This window comes from Procambarus clarkii, chromosome 22 (genome assembly GCF_040958095.1).
Source record: "Procambarus clarkii isolate CNS0578487 chromosome 22, FALCON_Pclarkii_2.0, whole genome shotgun sequence".
Taxonomy (NCBI): Eukaryota; Metazoa; Arthropoda; class Malacostraca; order Decapoda; family Cambaridae; genus Procambarus; species Procambarus clarkii.
The window spans coordinates 40,105,066-40,131,834 of record NC_091171.1 but is presented as its reverse complement, the minus strand read 5'-3'; the positions used below and the strand labels follow the sequence as shown (position 1 = coordinate 40,131,834).

Here is a 26,769-nt window from a genome sequence, read left to right as displayed (position 1 = left end):
ACGAGGTATACCCCATTTATCGGTGTATATAAACTGAGATTACTTTAGCTCTGGATTCAACCCGTCCTCTTAAAAATAACGTCACTTTTCGCTGGTATGCGCGCTATGGCCAAATTTGGACGTAATTTGAAATGAAATCGATGCACAAAAATGACGTTCTGTTCCGTTTTCTGTTTGAGTCGTCCGGCCGACTCTGCAAGGTTAAAATAGATGACTTTCAATTCACGTTTTTCATAACGTTTTGATACTTTATGAGAATTTCCTGCCCACCTAACCTATGAGACCACCTAACCTATGAGAGGACCCTTAACTTTCTGTTGTTGAAAAAATAAATCCTAAATTTATTTTCATTTTCAAATTGCGTCCAAATTTGGTCATACAGGCAAACGGCTAAAATCGACGTTCTTTTTAAGAGGACAGGTTGCTGGATTATGTTCAGGTCTAAATCGTACTTACTGGTTGATTAGTAAGGTAGAGTCAAGATCTTAATCCAACCTGTTATTTAACAAACAAAAAGGTCACTTTTCGCTGGTATGCATTATACAAGACCACAAATTGTCGTACTAGAAAATGGAAGCGGCTCGCGAAAGTGACGTACTGTCCCGTTTTCTGTTTTGGGTCCTCTGGTCGGTTAGGAGAGGACACTTTATGTTGACCGTTTTCTTGACGTTGGAAAACCTTATTAGGACGGGCTGCTTAATAACCGCCGTGCTGTAAATAGGCTTAAGCTCAAGATCTGTAGCCTTCCTTTACTATGTGATGGCCCCGTTGATGCCAGGATTGATTGATGAAGATTAAGCCACCCAACAAGTGGCACGGGCATGAATAGCCCGTAAGTGGTGGCCCTTTTTGAGCCATTACCAGTATCATTAGCTAATACTGGAGATCTGTGGAGATGCGACTGTACCCTGCGTGACGGGAGATGTCTCCCGTCACGCAGGGAGACGGGAGGCTCTCTTCCAGGGCTCTGCCCGGGCTCTCTTCTCATTCAAATTATTATGGCCTGTCCCCCACCTCAGCCAGGATGAAGAAAATACAAACTATACAATATTATATATTAGAACTTAGGAAACGACCAAAGACCTTGGAAATTTTCAACCAGTGTAATATTACCAAGGACAAGAAAATACAATTAATTAGTTAATGTAAGAAATGTGTAGGTGAATGAAATCGTCCATTTAAAGAATATGTCACTAATTTTCTCATTAATACGTTACATTAATGTGATTTCTTTGCGCATTTCAAGAGAAGCGTTGGGCTTAGAAGTCCTATACCAGAGCCAGAGCGTATGCGGGTAATGTGTGGAACCCTGAGTTGGGGTCAGAAAATGTCTCGGGAACACAAAAGGATTCAGGTGATTCCCAGGTTATATTACTTTTTGTATCGTGACCTAGTGGTTTAGGGCGTGTGGTTGGGAGTACCCAGTGTGCAGGTTCGAATCCCTCCTCGTGGCTCCAATGATTTTCTCAATAATAATAATTGAGAAACTTATACAATACCGTAATGTTTGAATGAAGTTGACAGGACCCTATACATGTGTAAGAGTATAATTTTAATTAAATTTTCGGACGAAACCCCCCCATCCTTTATCAAGTTGCTGTTACACAATGTTCTGAACACTGTCTCACAGCACCTTGATTAAGGATGTAGTTTTCATTCGAAAATTTGGTTTAAATTATACCTCTACACATGTATTGGGTCTTTCATTCACCTTCAATACTAATAATATTTTATTCATACAGTAGACAAGACACTGGACTAGTTAAAAGTGGTCATATAGTGGGTAAAGTAACTGTCATTATATAAACACTAGTTACGTGCGGCGCTTTGGGCATCACTTAAAATATAATTGTTACCTTAATTTTAGATTTATTAGGTGGTAGGCTAACATGAGAATAGTTGAAGAAATTATGCAAATGACACAAAACAAAATTTAAGGCGATTCTTAATGCTGAGCCACATAGGCTACAGTTTAATATTATCTGTACTTTTACTGAAAGCACACAAATTTAGCATTACCAGTTCCCGAGGTGTAGTGGTAGGACACTCGCCTGGCGTTTCGCGAGCTCTTTGTCCTTGGTTCGTATCCCAGCCGGGGAGGATTTACCGGACATCAATCCTTAGCGTCTGTTTACCCAACAGTAAAATGGGAACGATTTAGCAGGTCGTATTCCGGGAAACGTAGGATTAAGGACTTGCCCGAAACGCTATGCGTGCTAGTGGCTGTACAAGACTGTAAGAACTCTGGAGAGAAAAAAAATTGTCAGTGGCTGGTAGAACGGTTCCTCCTTCACTAGCCAATATTTGATTCTTATTATTTTTCAATGGTTTCTTATTCGAGTTGTTCTTTGATCCTAATGTATGGGAGATTGTTTTACTTTTTATATTACGCTTTATTTTATTTATTTTTGTTCACAGTAGTTTCTTTTGGGGTTTTATTATCTTAGAAATAATCTCCAGAAATTACCAATTTCCTGTATTTCTTCATTTTTTGTTTCGTTTTTTTTTGTTGATAGAAGGAAGTATGTGTTTATTAAGTCAAGGATTGTTTAATTGTTGGTTGTGACTTGTATCTTAACATGGGACCGTGTATGTTATAGAGTCTTATAGTCTTATGAAGAAATATTTGACCACTTACGTTGATGCTTGCCATACTACCAAGTTCAATCTCAGTTTATGTTGTCGACAGCTGCAACAAAGTTGCTATTGGCGGATTCAAATTGCAATCTAATGCCAGTCTTCATTGTTTCTAACAGCGATTTTTATAACTTTTGTCAAATAAAAAATAGGGAAGTGGTTGGTTGTTCCATCGGTGATTGCTATTGAGGTTAGTGAAGAGATTTTTAATTGTTAAAATGTGGTCAAGGGTAGAGGCAGTAGTCTAAGTAATTCCGTTGGGCTTAGTAATTATGGATATTAGCATACAAGAGTTTATACAGATGCAGCATTTGGTGGGTCCTGGGTGCATCTTTGCTTGTCACTCGCTGGTTATATGTAGTTGAGTACTCTGTCAAAAGTGATTCAACGGGCAATTGTTTTCCATAGAAACTAGAGGTTCTGGTTGTATAGAGTTCACCCAACAATACCCGTGGTCGTAACAGATCTCGTATATATATATATAATACTGTAACTTTTCATCAGTTCTACCATAATGGAATATATTAATAGCTAATCCATATTGTTATAGCTTTCACTTTGTTAAAATGTATATCCGGGCACACAAGTTAATAAAAATATTGTTAGCTGTTCAAATGATTAATCTTCCGCTATTATTGATATTTTGTCTTAATTTCTCAAGACAATACTTAGTATAGTAATTAATTATATACTCCGTGAGGCTATTTAATCCTGGCTTGAAACTGTTCCACTTGCATTACAATTTGCCTGAGTAACAAACCAATCATAGAAGTCATCAATAACGTTGTGTTTATACAGGTCTTGATCGTACAGTTGAACACAGAGGTCACACAATACACGACTTCCACCAACCGTTGATGGCTGGTAGTAATGTCGCCACGTTAAGTAGGCTTCGTACTCCTGTTGGGAGCAAAAGAATTTATATTAATATTAAAATCATGAAGATTTAGTTACAAAAACGTGTTAGATTTGGGTATTAATATATATATATACATATGCCTCTTACTGTACTGTCTATTGTAATTTATAATCAAGCCTATTAGAGTTATCTGTAATTCTGCTTAGTAGCTAAACCACATAATTCATAATTACTGATAAAACAGAAGATCATCATTTCACTTATATTGTTCTAATAACGAAAAATTTCCAACATTTTTCAAAGCATTTATCGATTTAAAAATTAAACCGCAAATTCACCTAAAAGTCAAAACTTGACAGAAAAACTAAACAGTTTACTGAACTGCACATAATGTTAATGGGAAAGAAAGAAACTCCATTGATATCCTAAAGTTCCGTTACACATATTGCCCTCTGCAGTGCTAACTGAATATTGACCAACAGAGATGAAGGTTATATTCTAAGGTGACCTTTAGCACACGTTAAAGCAGTTGTCTCGCAACCAATAGGCTCTGAGTGCGATTCCTACGTAGAACCCAGAGCCAATCTGTTGTTATCCAATCGGGAAAATTAGGTTTTGGGTTTGGATGGCTACAATAACGGGTTCTGAGTTCATCCTGGCTGCTGTTCTAGATTCTGCATTCTGCCTAGTATTATGCCTCCTTGATCCAAACTTCACATTTTCCAGTTCATTGGAAGATTGGTGAAATTATACCAACTGCATGTGAACGCTCTAGACCTTTACAAGATTTGACACGTTCAAAGTCAATTCGGCAATGACATGCAAGTAAATTCTGATGAGTGACTTCTGGAGATCGAGTTGGACACTTATTGGCCAGTATCTGAGGCTTCGAGCAAACCTGTTTCTACCAAACTGTATTTCCTGGGAGCTTCTGAGGCAGTTCAAACACTGTCCAGGGGCCAGATTCACGAAGCAGTTACGCAAGCACTTACGAACGTATACATCTTTCCTCAATCTTTGACGGCTTTGGTTACATTTATTAAACAGTTTACAAGCATGAAAAGTTCCTAATCAACTGTTGTTATTGTTATAAACAGCCTCATGGTGCTTCGGAGCTCATTAACTGTTTAATAATTGTAAACAAAGCCGCCAAAGCTTGAGAAAAGATGTACAGGTTCGTAAGTGCTTGCTTAACTGCTTCGTGAATTTGGCCCCTGTTCTTCGTATCGTACCCACTTTCGTAATATTTGTTAATGATAGTTCTCCTTCTTATGCAGTATTTCTGGTTATTTACAGTGCACTGACTACATGGATAATGTAGCTAAGTTTGTATGTTGAATTCTTCAAGCAAAAGTTTCGAACGTTCTTTGAATTAAGATGGCCGAAGAATTTGTAAATTATTTGTACAAATTTGACTGATGGAAAGTGAGTTTTCAGATGACATAATCCAAGAGATGACATTAGTAGACGACCGTACAGTGACAGGGGATGGCATAGACAGCCGTGACAAGTGATGACATAAGCAGAGCAGTGATAGCTGATATAGACAGAATACTCACAGGTGATGACGTATACAGATGACACTGATTACTTGGGCTAAGGCGAATTCAGGGAAAATAATACTCACTAAATAAAAACTTATGACGCCCGATGGATGTGATTGAGTCAAACTGAAAGACGAAGCTGTCGGACCACTAAATACAGTAAATAAAATAAAGGAGCGAGAGACGTTAGTAGTAGTAGTAGATGTAGTAGAATAACATCAATAATTCCTGTATAACGGTATTCAAACAACTTCAAGTCTTACCTTCGGATGAAGAGCCAAGTACTGTAACCTTCGAGCAAGTTGTTCTGGCGTGTAGTCGAGTGCGTTGATGTAGGATTTAGGAGGGAGCAAGGCAGAATAGTCTGCTGCCCCCAATACCACAGGAACTATCGAGTAGTACAGCAAGTTATATAACTTTTCTGTTACATAGTCCTTACACAATGCGTTTTCAAATGCTAGATAAAAGAGATAATGGTGTCCAGCGTATTGCATACAAGGTTCCCAATCAATCCTATAGTCTTGATAAGCATATAAGGAATACCCACACTTCAGGTCTCCACATTTTCCATAAACATCAATAGGGGCGTGTTTCTTTAAGGCTTCAATATATTTTAATCTTCCACTATCATCATCACAGTTAGAAACAAATGCAACAGCAAGTCTTTGGGTGTTATTAATCTGTTGTAATTCAGGTTGTCTGCGCCATGATGGAGGCAGGAGACTCGCCTCTCCGCCACGACGGACAACAAAGCCATGTAACACGTGAATGTCCGAGTCCTGGCGGTAGTGCATAGTCCGGTTGAAGACTCCATTTAGCGTCTTGTAGTCATTGAAATAAAAGGGATTTGCCCTGAAATGTGTTTCTACTTCAAACATGATCCACGGCTGAGATGCATCTCGTCGTCCTAAGTCTCTTATTAAGAGTTCCTTACTTCTTACACTTGACAAATGTATTAACACGGCATCTGCACTTGTTACCTGTTTTTAAATAGAAAAACCAACTTGTATATCATTAAGATAGAGTTCAGTTTTTAAAACAGTAATGCAACAAATTGATATCAAATGAAAATGCCCAAAAAAAAGGCCCAAAAAAAGCACTAACGATGCACTTATTAGTATGCTTAACTCGATTCATACAGCTCTTGATAAGAATGAGTTCCCTGTTGGGTTATTTGTGGACCTGCGTAAAGCTTTCGATACTGTCAACCACCAAAACCTTCTTCTTAAATTACATCATTATGGTGTCAGAGGACACTCCCTACAATACCTCAAATCCTACCTTACTGACAGGCTCCAATGTGTTTCTGTGAATAATACAATTTCTCCCACCCTACCCATCAACATTGGTGTTCCCCAGGGCAGCATACTTGGCCCTCTCCTCTTTCTCATCTACATTAATGACCTTCCAAATGCCTCCCAACACCTCAAACCAATCCTATTTGCTGACGACACAACCTTCATTTACTCCAGTCCTGATCCCCTTGCTCTAAATGCCACAGTAAATACTGAGCTAAATAAAGTCCATCTGTGGCTAACTGCCAACAAACTCACCCTTAACATTGACAAAACTTTCTATATTCTGTTTGGCAATAAATCCTCTAATCAAATAAATCTCAAAATAAACAATACCCAAATTTGTAACAAATTAGATGGCAAATTCCTTGGCATTCTCATTGACCACAAGCTGAATTTCCAGGGACACATTCTAAACATATCAAAACAAGTTTCAAAAACTGTGGGCATTCTTTCTAAGATCAGATATTATGTACCACGCCCTGCCCTGGTGACTCTCTATTACTCCCTTATCTATCCATATCTCAACTATGGTATTTGTGCTTGGGGCTCTACTACCCAAAATCACTTACGTCCTCTAATTACTCAACACAAAGCTGCTATTAGGACAATATCCAATTCTGGCCCCAGACATCACTCGGTACCCCTACTCAAATCCCTGAATATGTTAGACATTAAGTCACTGCACATTCTCTCATGTGTATTATACATATATAAAACGCTAAACTGTAATGCCAATCCTGATCTCAAAAGCTTCATAGAAGGTTGTAACAGAACCCATGAGCACCACACCAGAAATAAATACAGTTTTGATATTCCTAGAGTACGACTTAATCAAACCAGAAATGCTCTACAAATCAAGGGGCCCAGAATGTGGAATGACCTTCCCAACCATGTTAAAGACAGTACCTCTCTCAACCAGTTTAAGTCAAAAACGAAGCTATACCTAATAAATTCCCTGTAACCTACCTTACCCCTCTATTGTCAACCCATGTATGTTTTTTGTTTTTTTTTTGTTTTTCAAATCAACGCTGTTTTAATGTAATTTTCTGTAATAATTTGTAATTGTATTTGTGCTGTTTTCTCAACAATGTTCCCCCCTCTTTTACCTCTATTTTTATTTGTACTCAACGCATTTTTTTCTTTTTACCCATTAGTTTTAAGCTTTAGTCAGTAGTGTTTTTTCCTGCCCGAAACGCTTTGCGTAATAGTGGCTTTAGGCATTGTATGTACTAGCTCTATCTATAAAGCCAACAAACTTTGTAAAATCTCATAATGTATGTACCTTTGCCTAAATAAAAATTATTATTATTATTATTATTATTATTATTATTATTATTATTATTATTATTATTATTATTATTATTATTATTATTATAAAAAAAACATTTTCAGTTGATATGCATTATCAAGTACAGTATATTGTTCCAGCATCACTCTAGAATTCCGCTTGCTCTGTACAAGAAATTAAATATATGCACCAACCTTTTGCGTTTCCACAACTTTCCATGTGTGAAATACAGCGTAGTTCGTTAAATATATTTAATATTATTCCAGTTGAATTTAAAATAATTCTATTATGGACGACTGGAAATATTTTTCCTTTTTTTTATATATTTTAATCATATGAGGATTAGGTACTATTACCTTTTGGTATAACAAGCAAAAGTTAAGCATACAAATGCATTTTGAGAAATTAAATTAGTTTAAATAAGATATTATTATCAATGCTGTAAAAGTTAATCTTTTTACTTGTATAATAAAAAAAACACAAGAAAGGTTGCATTAAACTTTGATAAACTCAGTTGTGAGCTAGAAGCAGAATTAGATTTAGTAAAAAGACAAGGACAGTCTCCGAAGGAAGTGAATGAAGACTACAATATCATGCACAAGACAAAGAGTGAGAAGTTAACCACCTGTCATGATCAGGATGGTCCTGGATGATGGAACATGATACATTGCAAACAGATGAAGTGTACATATTCAGTCTGGGAGCAGTTAAACCTACAATGCTACTAGACGTATGATTAATCAACACAATGTAAGCTCCTGTCTAGTTTTCAGAGAAGCTAGTGAGTAAATTAGTTAATTAAGAGGAAGCCAGAAGGTTACATAATTTATTGTGTGATACTGTAAGAGATTGGTGGTGGTTGAAGGACTGCCAAAGTGCAATACTTACAGTTATTATTATTATTAACATCTTTATTGGCAAAATTAATAACCAAAAAAAAATCCTAATCTAAGTAATTTAGTTAGGAGTCTGCTCGTAGTCACTGTCACACAGGACAGAGGATCATTCACAAGACAAGAGGTCCAAACTGTAGGCTGAAGCACTTATTATATATCATGGTTACAATCAACTGCATTAGACAGTATACATGTTTCAGTTTACGAATTTATAAATCCAACTTTCTATTGTGCACCGCCACACAATGACAGGGATGGATTCATAAGAGATACAGCTTAAAAAAAATTGTTCTTCATTCTTTAAAATGGACAAGCAAATTTAGGATAAATTGTTAGGATGTCGTCCAGTACGCCACATTCAATGAAATAGTTACACAGTTGGTTGTACAATAAGCCAGGAGGTCTAAACTCTTTCACGGTTTCATATTCAACAATATAGTGTTCAAGTGAATGCTTCAAAGGTTTGTCACAGAGTTTACAAGCTGAATATTGTGGTAGTGGCTCAGCCTCACTAACCTGCCAAATAAACCTATAGCCTATGATCACTAACTTGGGCGTAAATATCACAGCCCCGTGACACCACCAACTGCGACAGCATACTAAACACTAATGATGCATTTTACTCAAAACTTGAGTTTTTCAAAGTTTAATGCAGCCTAATTTTCTGTGCTATATAGTGGGTACCATCTCTGGTTGTGTTTGTAGAGACCCTCAGCCTTGAAAAAGTGGATATGCTGTACCCGGGGGAACCTCGTCGGGCTATCACGTGCGCATTCACATAATGTCTTTTCTGTAATGTGTTATTATATAAGTAAAAAAAAGTTTATATTTTACACTAAAGTTTATAATATTTTTATTTTCCGTAAACTAGGTTAATTTCTCGGAACCGTAAACTAGGTTAATTTCTCGGAATGCATTAATATTTACAGATAAGGTAATTTCTGCTTATAAAACTGAATCATACCGAAATTTTAACGGAAAAAATATATCTAAAAACAGCTACAGTATATGCATCATTACACTCCAGCAGTGCTACACCGCTTCATACAACTTAAAGGAACGTATGGACGTATAAAGGAACTAGAGATGTTTTTTTTACACATGCGGTTATAAACCCATGGAACCGCCTACCCGCCGAAGCCGTAAATGCCAAAACTGTTGGGATTTAAAGTACAACTTGAAAAGATCATTAGGGCAAATGGCGGGGTAGAAATAGCCTAAGCTACTCTATCCCTTTGAGATGTATTTTTTGTCTTGTCTCAATAAACTTACTTGAACTTGATTAGGGCAAATGGCGGGGGGGGGGGGCCTTTGACAAGCCGTTAGCTTCCTGTCCTCGCTGAGGCAACTAGTATTGGTGACCCTTAGGTAAATTCAGATAAATAAAGTGCTTTCAACATGTTGACACTGAATATTCCAACATGTACTCGTTCTTAAGAAACTGATGCCACCCAGGTCATAACATTGGTAATTATCTTAGACCAACCTGGCTGATGTCTGCAGTGATGATGCAGGGTAGTGGACAGTGGCCCTCATTAATGTCATACATATGTGCGAAGAGCCAGTCACTGGTCACATGCAACTTGTTGGCATACATCAACACTTTTGGAATATACCCAGACCTAAATCTGAAGAAAACACATATAATGCATTACATACACAGTATTCACGGGATAAAACATATCTAGATAGGCTACATAAAAGATACAATTGTAGAAATAAAGTACTCAACAAAACAGAGAAAATGCGAAAATCTGACGTGCGGATCATATACTTAATACCTTTTTACATTCATCAAGATAAATATGATTAAATTCATTAGAGTAAAGGACTTTGTCACTATACAAATGTTTTATAGATGTCTATTTCTAAAGAAGTTCTAATTAGTAGGTAGAGTGCCCACTTCATTCAACGGTGTGATGTCATATCCTGTCGACAACAGGCTCTTTAACTATAGAAATTGATAGTACCCAGTTCCATGAATGATGTGATGTTATATCAACTAGCTACCAGAACACTGAAAAACATAGTAGGAATAATATTTTGTGATTCAAAGTCTGCTCTTCAAGCAATCGAAAAATTCTTCTGGAAGATCGACAGCAAGAACCTCATACAAGCATTTGTAAATGACCTAATTGCTGCACATAGTAAAGGGTTTGGAAGCTCCTTTGAACCTCCCATCACATACAAATATAACCCATCACAATGACACAAACATTGCAGCAAAATTAGCGTGTAACAAAGTTAAAGTTGAATTAGACCTAGGTATCCCTATCTCTGCTGTCAAAACTATATTGTACCAAACACTCAGGTCTGATAGGTGAGATATATGCCTAACGTATATATATATATTCCTATTCCAGCGCCTCAGTGTCGCAGTTCAGAGGGGAAATGCGTGCGGTATCCTGGGTACGCACTCAACCTCCGAGGAGCTGGACGAGGTCTTCGAACGCTGATTGTTATATTGTTACATATATGTGTTTTCTCTGTACACTGTAGCATTGCAATAAAATAAAACAAAACAAAACAAAACATACAACAAAATAATAGCGGTGGTAGGAGAAGAAAAGATTAAAGTGTTCAGTGAGAATCCACAAGATCTTCTCTGAAAGCTCTTTGTTTTCTTCTTCGAGGATGTGGGTCCCTGCAATCGCACCTGAGGTGGTACCCCAATATATATATATATATATATATATATATATATATATATATATATATATATATATATATATATATATATATATATATATATATATATATATATATATATATATATATATATATATATATATATATATATATATATATATATATATTATTAAATATGACCGAAAAAGTAAGATTAATAATTCTAACACGAATTTTCTCAATCCTTCGTACATTATGCTTCACTGTTGGAGGTAAATCAAAAATCACTTCTCCAAAATTCATTTTTATTTCTAGTCTGACGCGACACGGGCGCGTTTCGTAAAACTTATTACATTTTCAAAGACTTCACAAATACACAACTGATTAGAACTTGCGTTTCCCTGATTTTATATCTACATTTGAGTGAGGTGGGAAGGGTGATGTGGCATTACATTTGAGTGAGGTGGGAAGGATGATGTGGCATTAACACAAGACAGAACACTAGAGGATATTAATAGGGTATTAAAAGTATCAACACAAGACAGAACACGAAAAAATGGGTATTGAATAGAAGTGTTTGTAGAAAGCCTATTGGTCCATATTTCTTGATGCTTCTATATTGGAGCGGAGTCTTGAGGTGGGTAGAATATAGTGGTGCAATAATTGGCTGTTGATTGCTGGTGTTGACTTCTTGATGTGTAGTGCCTCGCAAACGTCAAGCCGCCTGCTGTCGCTGTATCTATCGATGATTTCTGTGTTGTTTACTAGGATTTCTCTGGCGATGGTTTGGTTATGGGAAGAGATTATATGTTCCTTAATGGAGCCCTGTTGTTTATGCATCGTTAAACGCCTAGAAAGAGATGTTGTTGTCTTGCCTATATACTGGGTTTTTTGGAGCTTACAGTCCCCAAGTGGGCATTTGAAGGCATAGACGACGTTAGTCTCTTTTAAAGCGTTCTGTTTCGTGTCTGGAGAGTTTCTCATGAGTAGGCTGGCCGTTTTTCTGGTTTTATAGTAAATCGTCAGTTGTATCCTCTGATTTTTGTCTGTAGGGATAACGTTTCTATTAACAATATCTTTCAGGACCCTTTCCTCTGTTTTATGAGCTGTGGAAAAGAAGTTCCTGTAAAATAGTCTAATAGGGGGTATAGGTGTTGTGTTAGTTGTCTCTTCGGAGGTTGCATGGCTTTTCACTTTCCTTCTTATGATGTCTTCGATGAAACCATTGGAGAAGCCGTTATTGACTAGAACCTGCCTTACCCTACAGAGTTCTTCGTCGACTTGCTTCCATTCTGAGCTGTGGCTGAGAGCACGGTCGACGTATGCGTTAACAACACTCCTCTTGTACCTGTCAGGGCAGTCGCTGTTGGCATTTAGGCACATTCCTATGTTTGTTTCCTTTGTGTAGACTGCAGTGTGGAAACCTCCGCCTTTTTCCATGACTGTTACATCTAGAAAAGGCAGCTTCCCATCCTTTTCCGTCTCGTAAGTGAAACGCAGCACGGAACTCTGCTCAAATGCCTCCTTCAGCTCCTGCAGATGTCTGACATCAGGTACCTGTGTAAAAATGTCGTCAACATACCTGCAGTATATGGCCGGTTTCAAGTTCATGTCGACTAAGACTTTTTGCTCGATGGTACCCATGTAGAAGTTTGCAAACAGGACACCTAGGGGAGAACCCATGGCGACCCCATCTACTTGCTTATACATGTGCCCATCCGGGCTCAAGAAGGGTGCCTCTTTAGTACAAGCTTGGAGTAGTTTCCTCAGAATACTTTCTGGCATGTCAAGAGGAGTACAGGCTGGATCACGATACACTCTGTCGGCTATCATTCCGATTGTCTCGTCCACAGGTACGTTGGTGAACAGCGATTCTACGTCCAACGAGGCTCTTATCCCTGTGGCCCGTGCGCCCCGCAGTAAGTCCACAAATTCCTTTGGAGACTTCAGGCTGAAGGCGCAAGGAACATAAGGAGTCAGCAGGCCGTTGAGTCGCTTCGCCAATCTGTACGTGGGTGTGGGTATCTGGCTAATGATTGGCCGAAGTGGGTTTCCAGGCTTGTGCGTCTTGACATTTCCATACGCATATCCAGGTTTATATTCCCCCATGATCTTTGGCAGGTGGAGTCCGGATTTCTTGGCGTTCACAGTTTCGATCAGTTTGTTGACCTTTGCTTTTAATTCGGCTGTAGTGTCCTTCGTTACCCTTTGGAACTTAGTTTGGTCCTTTGAACTTAGTATGATGTTCATTTTCGCCAGATATTCGTCTTTTTTAAGAATGACATATATTGGCGACTTGTCACCTCTCCTGACAACTATCTCCTTGTTCTCACGAAGGCTTTTAGCTGCCGCTCTAAGTTCGGGGGACAGTATGGTGCTTCTGTAGTTGCCTCGATTCTTTCCTCCTTCTGCAATAAGTTCTGCTTGTAAGGTATTTTTGGTAGTGACCTTCTTTTGTGTCTCGAGGTCGAATATGTCGTCCAACAGAATTTCCAACTCCACTTTCCGGGCCATTTCACTCGGTCTGGACATAACATGGCAGTTTATGCCCAGATTTAGGAGAGTGACTTGGTCCTCAGTGAGGTTAATTCCTGCAAGGTTCAGGAAGCCATCTCTTGGTCGTGGAATTGCCATAGGTCCTCCATATAATGTTGTTAGTTTCTTGATAATCCTTGTTTCAGTGCTGAGGTGATGTTGGTCTGTGAGGATGTCGAGGTGTTGTTCAATGCGGGTACGGATACTATGGTCGATGTTGCTATTTCTCCACTTGTTTGTAGCATGAAGTAGTTGCGTTTTGTTGTCTTTGATTTCATTCTCTGCCTTGTATATCTGATCACGAATCAGATCCTGGCGATATTTTATCGTGAAGGCTTGATTCCTTGCTGCTGGGTCGTGCACTTTAACATTAGTATATTTTGGTAGCAGTCTTTCCTGTAGACATATATTATTAAATATGACCGAAAAAGTAAGATTAATAATTCTAACACGAATTTTCTCAATCCTTCGTACATTATGCTTCACTGTTGGAGGTAAATCAAAAATCACTTCTCCAAAATTCATTTTTATTTCTAGTCTGACGCGACACGGGCGCGTTTCGTAAAACTTATTACATTTTCAAAGACTTCACAAATACACAACTGATTAGAACTTGCGTTTCCCTGATTTTATATCTACATTTGAGTGAGGTGGGAAGGGTAATGTGGCATTACATTTGAGTGAGGTGGGAAGGATGATGTGGCATTAACATCAAAGACAACAAAACGCAACTACTTCATGCTACAAACGAGTGGAGAAATAGCAACATCGACCATAGTATCCGTACCCGCATTGAACAACACCTCGACATCCTCACAGACCAACATCACCTCAGCACTGAAACAAGGATTATCAAGAAACTAACAACATTATATGGAGGACCTATGGCAATTCCACGACCAAGAGATGGCTTCCTGAACCTTGCAGGAATTAACCTCACTGAGGACCAAGTCACTCTCCTAAATCTGGGCATAAACTGCCATGTTATGTCCAGACCGAGTGAAATGGCCCGGAAAGTGGAGTTGGAAATTCTGTTGGACGACATATTCGACCTCGAGACACAAAAGAAGGTCACTACCAAAAATACCTTACAAGCAGAACTTATTGCAGAAGGAGGAAAGAATCGAGGCAACTACAGAAGCACCATACTGTCCCCCGAGCTTAGAGCGGCAGCTAAAAGCCTTCGTGAGAACAAGGAGATAGTTGTCAGGAGAGGTGACAAGTCGCCAATATATGTCATTCTTAAAAAAGACGAATATCTGGCGAAAATGAACATCATACTCTCTGACCAAACTAAGTTCCAAAGGGTAACGAAGGACACTACAGCCGAATTAAAAGCAAAGGTCAACAAACTGATCGAAACTGTGAACGCCAAGAAATCCGGACTCCACCTGCCAAAGATCATGGGGGAATATAAACCTGGATATGCGTATGGAAATGTCAAGACGCACAAGCCTGGAAACCCACTTCGGCCAATCATTAGCCAGATACCCACACCCACGTACAGATTGGCGAAGCGACTCAACGGCCTGCTGACTCCTTATGTTCCTTGCGCCTTCAGCCTGAAGTCTCCAAAGGAATTTGTGGACTTACTGCGGGGCGCACGGGCCACAGGGATAAGAGCCTCGTTGGACGTAGAATCGCTGTTCACCAACGTACCTGTGGACGAGACAATCGGAATGATAGCCGACAGAGTGTATCGTGATCCAGCCTGTACTCCTCTTGACATGCCAGAAAGTATTCTGAGGAAACTACTCCAAGCTTGTACTAAAGAGGCACCCTTCTTGAGCCCGGATGGGCACATGTATAAGCAAGTAGATGGGGTCGCCATGGGTTCTCCCCTAGGTGTCCTGTTTGCAAACTTCTACATGGGTACCATCGAGCAAAAAGTCTTAGTCGACATGAACTTGAAACCGGCCATATACTGCAGGTATGTTGACGACATTTTTACACAGGTACCTGATGTCAGACATCTGCAGGAGCTGAAGGAGGCATTTGAGCAGAGTTCCGTGCTGCGTTTCACTTACGAGACGGAAAAGGATGGGAAGCTGCCTTTTCTAGATGTAACAGTCATGGAAAAAGGCGGAGGTTTCCACACTGCAGTCTACACAAAGGAAACAAACATAGGAATGTGCCTAAATGCCAACAGCGACTGCCCTGACAGGTACAAGAGGAGTGTTGTTAACGCATACGTCGACCGTGCTCTCAGCCACAGCTCAGAATGGAAGCAAGTCGACGAAGAACTCTGTAGGGTAAGGCAGGTTCTAGTCAATAACGGCTTCTCCAATGGTTTCATCGAAGACATCATAAGAAGGAAAGTGAAAAGCCATGCAACCTCCGAAGAGACAACTAACACAACACCTATACCCCCTATTAGACTATTTTACAGGAACTTCTTTTCCACAGCTCATAAAACAGAGGAAAGGGTCCTGAAAGATATTGTTAATAGAAACGTTATCCCTACAGACAAAAATCAGAGGATACAACTGACGATTTACTATAAAACCAGAAAAACGGCCAGCCTACTCATGAGAAACTCTCCAGACACGAAACAGAACGCTTTAAAAGAGACTAACGTCGTCTATGCCTTCAAATGCCCACTTGGGGACTGTAAGCTCCAAAAAACCCAGTATATAGGCAAGACAACAACATCTCTTTCTAGGCGTTTAACGATGCATAAACAACAGGGCTCCATTAAGGAACATATAATCTCTTCCCATAACCAAACCATCGCCAGAGAAATCCTAGTAAACAACACAGAAATCATCGATAGATACAGCGACAGCAGGCGGCTTGACGTTTGCGAGGCACTACACATCAAGAAGTCAACACCAGCAATCAACAGCCAATTATTGCACCACTATATTCTACCCACCTCAAGACTCCGCTCCAATATAGAAGCATCAAGAAATATGGACCAATAGGCTTTCTACAAACACTTCTATTCAATACCCATTTTTTCGTGTTCTGTCTTGTGTTGATACTTTTAATACCCTATTAATATCCTCTAGTGTTCTGTCTTGTGTTAATGCCACATCATCCTTCCCACCTCACTCAAATGTAATGCCACATCACCCTTCCCACCTCACTCAAATGTAGATATAAAATCAGGGAAACGCAAGTTCTAATCAGTTGTGTATTTGTGAAGTCTTTGAAAATGTAATAAGTTTTACGAAACGCGCCCGTGTCGCGTCAGACTAGAAATAAAAATGAATTTTGGAGAAGTGATTTTTGATTTACCTCCAACAGTGAAGCATAATGTACGAAGGATTGAGAAAATTCGTGTTAGAATTATTAATCTTACTTTTTCGGTCATATTTAATAATATATGTCTACAGGAAAGACTGCTACCAAAATATACTAATATATATATATATATATATATATATATATATATATATATATATATATATATATATATATATATATATATATATATATATATATATATATATGTATGTATGTATGTATTTATACACTGGCTGCCTGTTCCCCGACACAATGAATTTGTATTTTTATATTTCATTAGATCCCTAGTTGACTACCATGCCCTGCACCTTATTAATCTCCCCCAACACTAAGCTGAAAATATTAAAGAAAATTTAAAATGAAGTCATGAGGATAATTCTTGAAACCCCAGATGCACAAGAATCAACTGAACTAAAACATCACTAGTGACAATTACCTTCTACGAGGAGTCTCCATATAAGATTGTTCTGCAGCCTGGCGATACGCCTCTAACACTGGGGCTAAGAACATGTCTTTAAACTCCTCAACTGCAACTAAAACGTGATACAAAAGTACAAATTAATGTTACATATGTACAGCTTTATCCTACTTATTATTAATGATTGATTTATTAATGTTACGCCTGAGCAGTCGTCAACATCCAGTTGCCGACTGGGTGTTATTAAATTATTAACACATTAGTTTTACCCAGAATCATGGAACAAGCTTCCCAAAGGCAACAGTTCAATATTACAGCTTACTTGGCGGGTGCACGGCCCGGCCCCCAGCAATGGGCCCAATTTTCATTATTAAAGGTATGATACAGACGAGGAGTCACAATAACGTGGCTGAAATATGTTGACCAAACCACACACTAGAAAGGGAAGGGATGACGAAGTTTCGGTCCATCCTGGACCATTCTCTAGTCGATTGTGAGAATGATAATCGACTTGAGAATGGTCTAGGACGGACCGAAACGTCGTCGTCCCTTCACTTTCTAGTGTGTGATCTGATCAACAAAGGTATGATGGCATCCTCACCAAGTCCCAATGATAAGAGAAACTGCTTAAAATTAATATTTATTAACAAACTCCCACTTATAACAATGTTCTTGCCTTTTGAAGGTTTCTTTACTGTCCTCTACTCCCTTTGTAATAGCATGGACTAATATAGGCAGATACTATTTATTTATATTCTATACAAGAGTTCTTGCATTCTTGTACAGCTACCAGCACGCGTAGCGTTTCGGCCAAGTCCTTAATCCTAATGTTCCCTGGAATACGACCCGCCAAATCGTTTAACAACCAGGTACCTGTTGGGTAAACAGAGGCTACAGTTAAGGATTGGCGCCCAGTAAATCCTCCCCGGCCATGATACGAACCCAGGCCAAAGCGCTCGCGAATCGTCAGACGAGTGTCTTACCACTTTGCCACAGGGACTAAGCAAGCAAGACTAGAGAAGCAATAAAGCACTATGGAAATCGTTATGGCTTACCCAGAAAACCGATACACTCACACTGGATCCTCTGATAGAGTACTATATGAACATAAAGGGGTCTATGAGTAGCATTTAGAAAGAGAATACTACAAATATGTATGAACATAATGGCAACAATCTTGTTTGAACGACTAATGCTGCAGGTAATCTGGATGTTCAACCTCATATCAACATTAACCAATTGAATTCTCCCTGCCTCTCCTGGCACTATACCGGAAAACCCTCCTACTGTAACCGTTCCTTCCTTTAAGTTACCTTGCTACATATTTCACAAAACCATGCATAATTTAACATTCCTACTGGTTATTCAATACTTAAGTAATTACTAAGTGCATGGTTTGGAACAGCTAAATGCATGGTCTGGAACATAGCATCACATGAACAAATCCACAAGGGCCGTGACGAGGATTCGAACCTGCATCCCAGACGCTGCCTTAATCATTTGTTCATTTGATGCATCACGTTATTGTGATTTTTGTGTGTAATAGCATCACATATTCACAAATAATCACGTCCCCGGCAGAGCCATAACACCTGGAAGTCGCTCAACGGAATAATAACTCTGCTATCTCTTTGCTTTACTCTCTCAACGCCTTGTTTTATTGTTGTAATTAATGTAACAATTAATAAATTGTTAAATAAGTTCTTGGCATCATAACAGCTGTTACTGCGGAAAAAACTCCCACATCACCCATAAATTGTTAATGCGACAGGTAGAAATAAATTCGTGCTGGTTGTGTTAATTCCGTTACAAATAAACACATTAGTTAGTCATAAAAGAAACTGAACATGACGAAATTACTCCAAAATACGGGATTATTTCCCCGTGTCGTTATTATCTTATTTATTTATATATATATATATATATATATATATATATATATATATATATATATATATATATATATATATATATATATATATATATATATATATATATATATATATATATATATATATATATGTCGTACCTAGTAGCCAGAACGTACTTCTCAGCCTACTATTCAAGGCCTGATTTGCCTAATAAGCCAAGTTTTCCTGAATGAATATGTTTTCTCTATTTTTTTTCTTATGAAATGATAAAGCTACCCATTTCATTACATATGAGGTAAAAAAAATTGTATAGGAGTTAAAATTAACGTAGATATATGACCTAACCTAACCAACCCTACCTAACCTAACCTAACCTATCTTTATATGTTAGGTTAGGTTAGGTAGCTGAAAAAGTTAGGTTAGGTTAGGTTAGGTAGGTTAGGTGGTCGAAAAATCCTTAATTCATGAAAACTTGGCTTATTAGGCAAATCGGGCCTTGCATAGTAGGCTGAGAAGTGCGTTCTGGCTACTAGGTACGACATATATATATATATATATATATATATATGTCGTACCTAGTAGCCAGAACTCACTTCTCAGCCTACTATTCTAGGTCCGATTTGCCTAATAAGCCAAGTTTTCCTGAATTAATATATTTACTATAATTTTTTTCTTATGAAATGATAAAGCAACCCTTTTCTCTATGTATGAGGTCAATTTTTTTTTATTGGAGTTAAAATTAACGTAGATATATGACCGAACCTAACCAACCCTACCTAACCTAACCTAACCTATATTTATAGGTAAGGTTAGGTTAGGTAGCCAAAAAAAGCTAGGTTAGGTTAGGTTAGGTAGGTTAGGTAGACGAAAAAACATTAATTCATGAAAACTTGGCTTATTAGGCAAATCGGGTCTTGAATAGTAGGCTGAGAAGTGCGTTCTGGCTATTAGGTACGACATATATATATATATATATATATATATATATATATATATATATATATATATATATATATGAACATGACGAAATTACTCCAAAATACGGGATTATTTCCCCGTGTCGTTATTATCTTATTTATATATGTATATATATATATATATATATATATATATATATATATATATATATATATATATATATATATATATATATATATATATGTATATATATATATATATATATATATATATATATATATATATATAATAATAATAATAATAATAATAATAATAATAATAATAATAATAATAATATTTATTTAGGTAAAGGTACATACATAAAGAGATTTTACAAAGTTTGTTGGCTTTATAGATAGAGCTAGTACATACAATGCCTAAAGCCACTATTACGCAAAGCGTTTCGGGCAGATATATATATATATAACTGAAAACTCACACCCCAGAAGTGACTCGAACCCATACTGCCAGGAGCAACGCAACTGGTATGTACAGGGACGCCTTAATCCGCTTGACCATCACGACCGGACATAAGGAAGTGATAGCCGAAGCTATTTGAACCACTTCCCCGCCGGCACTCGGATGGTAATCTTGGGCATAGCATATTATCAAATCACCTCATTCTTTGGAGCACACGTGAGGAACACAAATGCAAACAAGCCTGAATGGTCCCCAGGACTATATAATTTGAAAACTCACACCCCAGAAGTCCGGTCGTGATGGTCAAGCGGATTAAGGCGTCCCTGTACATACCAGTTGCGTTGCTCCTGGCAGTATGGGTTCGAGTCACTTCTGGGGTGTGAGTTTTCAGTTGTATATAGTCCTGGGGACCATTCAGGCTTGTTTGCATTTGTGTTCCTCACGTGTGCCCCAAAGAATGAGGTGATTTGATAAAATGCTATGCCCAAGATTACCATCCGAGTGCCGGCGGGGAAGTGGTTCAAATAGCTTCGGCTATCACTTCCTTATATCCGGTCGTGATGGTCAAGCGGATTAAGGCGTCCCTGTACATACCAGTTGCGTTGCTCCTGGCAGTATGGGTTCGAGTCACTTCTGGGGTGTGAGTTTTCAGTTGTATATAGTCCTGGGGACCATTCAGGCTTGTTTGCATTTGTGTTCCTCACGTGTGCCCCAAAGAATGAGGTGATTTGATAAAATGCTATGCCCAAGATTACCATCCGAGTGCCGGCGGGGAAGTGGTTCAAATAGCTTCGGCTATCACTTCCTTATGTCCGGTCGTGATGGTCAAGCGGATTAAGGCGTCCCTGTACATACCAGTTGCGTTGCTCCTGGCAGTATGGGTTCGAGTCACTTCTGGGGTGTGAGTTTTCAGTTGTATATAGTCCTGGGGACCATTCAGGCTTGTTTGCATCTATATATATATATATATATACATATATATATATATATATATATATATATATATATATATATATATTATTAAATATGACCGAAAAAGTAAGATTAATAATTCTAACACGAATTTTCTCAATCTTTCGTACATTACGCTTCACTGTTGGAGGTAAATCAAAAATCACTTCTCCAAAATTCATTTTTATTTCTAGTCTGACGCGACACGGGCGCGTTTCGTAAAACTTATTACATTTTCAAAGACTTCACAAATTCACAACTGATTAGAACTTACGTATCTCTGATTTTATATCTACATTTGAGTGAGGTGGGAGGGGTGATGTGGCATTAACACAAGACAGAACAAGAGGGGATATTAATAGGGTATTAAAAGTATCAACACAAGACAGAACAGAAACAATGGGTATTGAATAGAAGTGTTTGTAGAAAGCCTATTGGTCCATATTTCTTGATGCTTCTATATTGGAGCGGAGTCTTGAGGTGGGTAGAATATAGTTGTGACTCCGCTATATTGTGACTTCCAATATAGAAGCATCAAGAAATATGGACCAATAGGCTTTCTACAAACACTTCTATTCAATACCCATTGTTTCTGTTCTGTCTTGTGTTGATACTTTTAATACCCTATTAATATCCCCTCTTGTTCTGTCTTGTGTTAATGCCACATCACCCCTCCCACCTCACTCAAATGTAGATATAAAATCAGAGATACGTAAGTTCTAATCAGTTGTGAATTTGTGAAGTCTTTGAAAATGTAATAAGTTTTACGAAACGCGCCCGTGTCGCGTCAGACTAGAAATAAAAATGAATTTTGGAGAAGTGATTTTTGATTTACCTCCAACAGTGAAGCGTAATGTACGAAAGATTGAGAAAATTCGTGTTAGAATTATTAATCTTACTTTTTCGGTCATATTTAATAATATATGTCTACAGGAAAGACTGCTACCAAAATATACTAATATATATATATATGTATATATATATATATATATATATATATATATATATATATATATATATATATATATATATATATATATATATATATACAAGAAGGTACATTGGGTTTATGAGATTATCATTATGGTACTTAATCTAACACAATTTTAAGTAGGTAATTTCTAGCAAAACTGAGATATATTAGCAGGTACATTGTAAGAAAATTTGACAAATATTAGTAGGTACTTTATAGTAAAATTTGAGGATTATCAACAGATACATTATAGCACAATTTGAGGATTATTTCTAGGTATAATGTAGTAAAATATGCGTTTAATATAACAATGATTGTTCTCTCCATGATTGCAAAACTGACTATGATAGATCAAACAAAGGATATATAAAAATAAATAGCGATTCTTGTATTTTAAATATATATTTTAGTTAACTAATTTCCAAAATGACGATACAGAAACAAACATTAGATTACCTGACTGGTTGATGTGTCCGGCATCAGAAGCAGTGAGAGGCATGTATAATGAACCCCAACTTAGCGGACTCCCCCGAAGTGGCAGCTTCAGGCAGCGGCTGCTCTGGCTGATGATATATTGCAACCTGGAAACATGAACTATTATCAGTAAAGATTTAGGCAACCTTCTGATTATTATTATACCTATAATAAAGAGGTGTCTGCCTGTGTGCATGGTTGGAGGACAGATGCTTTGGCTAGCCTCACCCAACTTTACAGGGTGATTGTAGGTGTCACCAATCAAGGCCCCTGCCCCCTAACCTTGAAGGAGTGGCTTGAGTTGGCCACGATGCCCAATGCCATGGACCCGATGATGTCAGTGGAGGAAAGACGTGGCAAAATGCATGTTTTGATGACATCTGCGTTCTGAAGGCTCCCGGCACTTATGTCACAACATTTTGGGATCAACCACATGTCGGTGTCCTTGGCCAAAATGGGGGGGGATATGGGGTTCTGCAGCCACGGGTTCTGTATCAAACCCAATGAAACCTTTCTCGGTGGGTGTAATAGGACATCTGTTAGATGGTCATGATGAAGTCGGTGAGGGGGCAAGACATTCCAGAACGCATGTTCTGATGGCAGATTTGCCCTCTGGATATGCCAGCTAGTTTCTATAGTAAACAGCTGCATTTTTGTAATAATGACCAAATCCCTACTTACTGAAATTAAGTATGAACTGAATAGTAGTAACTACATCCACGCCTCCACCCATCACCACCACTAGGCCACAGTCTAGGGAAGTTAAGTTGGAAGCCTTCATGGGAATGAGTGATCACAGTGTAATGATATTTGAGTACCGGGTAGAGCTAGGATTAATCCCCCCCCCCCCCACACACACACACACATACAAAAAAAACTAGAAAACAAGAGGCTAGTGTACCGAAAGGGAAGTTATAAGATGAGAATATTCATAAGAGAAATACCATGGGACACAGAACTCAGAATTAAGTCCGTACAAGTCATGATGGACTATGTCACCCAAAAGTGTCAGGAGGCAGTAAACAGGTTTATCACGGCCCAAAAGGAAAACAATGAGAAGCCAGATAAGTATCCGTGATTTAATATTCATATATGGAAGCAAATGAAATGAACACAAGGTCGTTGAAGAACTTCCGAAATAACAGATCACCAGAAAGCAGGGAGAGAGATATAATAGAGCCAGGAATGAATATGTCAGTGTGAGAAGAGAAGCAGAAAGACAGTATGAAAATTATATTGCAAATAAAATCAAGACCGAACCAAAACTGCTCCACAGTCACATCAGGAGGAAACCAACAGTGAAAGAACAGGCGATGAAAGTTAGAACGGGTGAGCACAGGTACACAGAGAAAGACAAAGAAGTGCGTGAAGAACCCAACAAGAGATTCCAGGAGGTCTTCACAACAGAACGAGGTGAAGTCCCTTAGCTAGGAGAGGTGGCAGTAAACCAGGCGGCCTTGGAATGGTTCGAAATTACCAGAGACGAGGTTAAGACATAAATTACCAGAGACAGATCCATCTGTTGGATCTGGAAGTGAGGAAGGCTGTTGATGCGGACGGAATCTCACCATGGGTATTGAAAGAGTGCGCAGAAGCACTTTGCTTGCTACTCTCCATAGTGTATCGTAAGTCACTGGAGACGGGAGACCTATCAGAAATATGAAAGACGGCTAATGTAGTCCCAATATACGAATAAGGGTGGCAGGCAAGAGGCAGTGAACTACAGGCCAGTGTCCTTAACTCGTATATCATGCAAGGTGATGGAGACGATCGTGAGAAAAAAAACGTGTAGCACATCTGGAGAATAGGGACTTCGTGGCACACCATCAACTTGGGTTTAGGGAGGGTAAATCTTGCATCACTGGTTTAATAGAATTTTACGATCAGGTGACAAAGATTAAGCAAGAAAGAGAAGGATGGGCACACTGCATTTTCTTGGACTGTCGAAAAGCCTTTGACACAGTACTCCATAAGAAGCTGGTGCATAAGTTGGAGAAACAGGCAAGAGTAACTAACTGGTAAGGTGCTCCAGTGGATAAGGGAGTACCTAAGCAATAGTTAGCAGAGTTACAGTGAGGGGTGAGACCTCAGACTGGCATGAAGTCGCCAGTGGAGTCCCACAGGGTTCGGTACTCAGCCCAATCCTGTTTCTGATATTCGTAAATGATCTTCCAGAGGGAATAGACTCATTTCTCTCAATGTTTGCTGATGATGCCAAAATTATGAGAAGGATTTAGACAGAGGACAACATGAGGCTTCAAGAAGACCCGGACAAACTGAAGGAATAGTCCAACAGATGGTTCTTTGAGTTTAACCCGGACAAATGTAATGTAATGAAGATATGTGTAGGAAGCAGGAGACCTGTTATGACCCTTGACCTCTGGGTATGGTCCCTTTGCTTTTGCAGTTGTAAAATAGATATAAATGCGGCCTTGCCAACTACAAATGTCTAGGGTAAATAAGCCAGCTGCTTAATCAGCAAAGCACTATACTTTAAGTAAGGGTAAAAAAAAGTTACATACATATAAATGAAATACAAGTAGCTAGAAATATTGCGCCAGAATGAAATAACATACTATAATTATATATCAGCACTGATCACTATTGTAAAACTTAGATGAATAGATGGGTATACATATAATGGTCTAACCAGGCAATTAGCTATGTACCTAAACAATAAACAGGTACCAAAGTCTTATCTCATTGCATGTCCACCCCAGCCAGCCTCACCCACGTGACTGACGAGGCCAGCTGTCGGCCACGATGGCGTTCACACAATACCAACTAAATACACACAAGAATACTCTCAGATACTCTGCTATCTGAGAGTAATAATTATGAACATATTTGTAAATACACTAATATACATTTAACATTATTAAGGTGTAATTAATTTTCTATAGACAAGAAAACTTAATAATTTATAGGGGTGAATCAATGACGCTGTGTTGGATACACTGCGCGCGTCATTGGAACATCCATATATGGTCATTCCCCAATAAGATACCACCGCCCCCACAGGAATAAACATGCAATAACATTAACAAAAATATTACATACAGACACACTACACTATGCTACATTTAACTCAAACATATATATTGGAAAATAAATGGGCATAATGGGTAATTTCAAATAACTAAGGAAAGAATAATGAACATATATCTTTATCATGATAAATGTTAGAATCAAGTATTATGAATTCATAACAAGACCAGATACAAGGTATCATTTGGGAGATGAAAGTCTTCAAGAATCAGAGAGACAGAAAGACCTGGGCTTTGATATCACACCAGCTCTGTCCCCCGAAGCCCATATCAAGAGGATAACATCAGCGGAATATGCCAGGTTGGCCAACATAAGAACGACCTTTAGAAACTTGTGTAAGAAATCATTCAAAACCTGGCATACCATGTATGTCAGACCAATCCTGGAGTATGCAGCTCCAGCATGGAGTCCATATCTTGTCAAGCATAAGACTAAATTGGAGAAGGTTCAGAAGTTTGCCACCAGACAAGTGCTCGAACTGAGGGGTATGGGCTACGAGGAGAGACTACAGGAATTTAACCTCACGTCACTGGAAGACAGAAATGTTAAGGGGACATGCTCACCACATACAAGATTCTCAAAGGAATTGATAGGGTAGTCAAAGACAGTTTATTTAACAAAAGGGGCACACACAGTAGGGGACACAGGTAGAAATTGAGTGCCCAAATGAACCTTAGAATGAAACAAATGAAAGAATTTGTTTAGTGTCAGAGTAGTTAACAA

General features: G+C 38.5%; 1 protein-coding gene across 1 annotated transcript in view; it reads right to left on the bottom strand.

Moving 5' to 3' along the window:
• Positions 1–1,138: 1,138 nt before the first annotated feature.
• The window catches only part of LOC123760329 (3-galactosyl-N-acetylglucosaminide 4-alpha-L-fucosyltransferase FUT3), a 27,072-nt gene continuing 1,441 nt past the window's right edge, over positions 1,139–26,769 (bottom strand). Inside the window, exons 2-6 of the mRNA XM_045745932.2 lie at positions 22,981–23,105; positions 17,371–17,467; positions 10,009–10,150; positions 5,304–6,020; positions 1,139–3,537 (exon numbers count right to left, since the gene is read on the bottom strand). Coding sequence (XP_045601888.2) covers positions 3,343–3,537; positions 5,304–6,020; positions 10,009–10,150; positions 17,371–17,467; positions 22,981–23,105 — 1,276 coding nt within the window. The 3' untranslated portion in view covers positions 1,139–3,342. The remainder of the gene's footprint in view (positions 3,538–5,303; positions 6,021–10,008; positions 10,151–17,370; positions 17,468–22,980; positions 23,106–26,769) is intronic.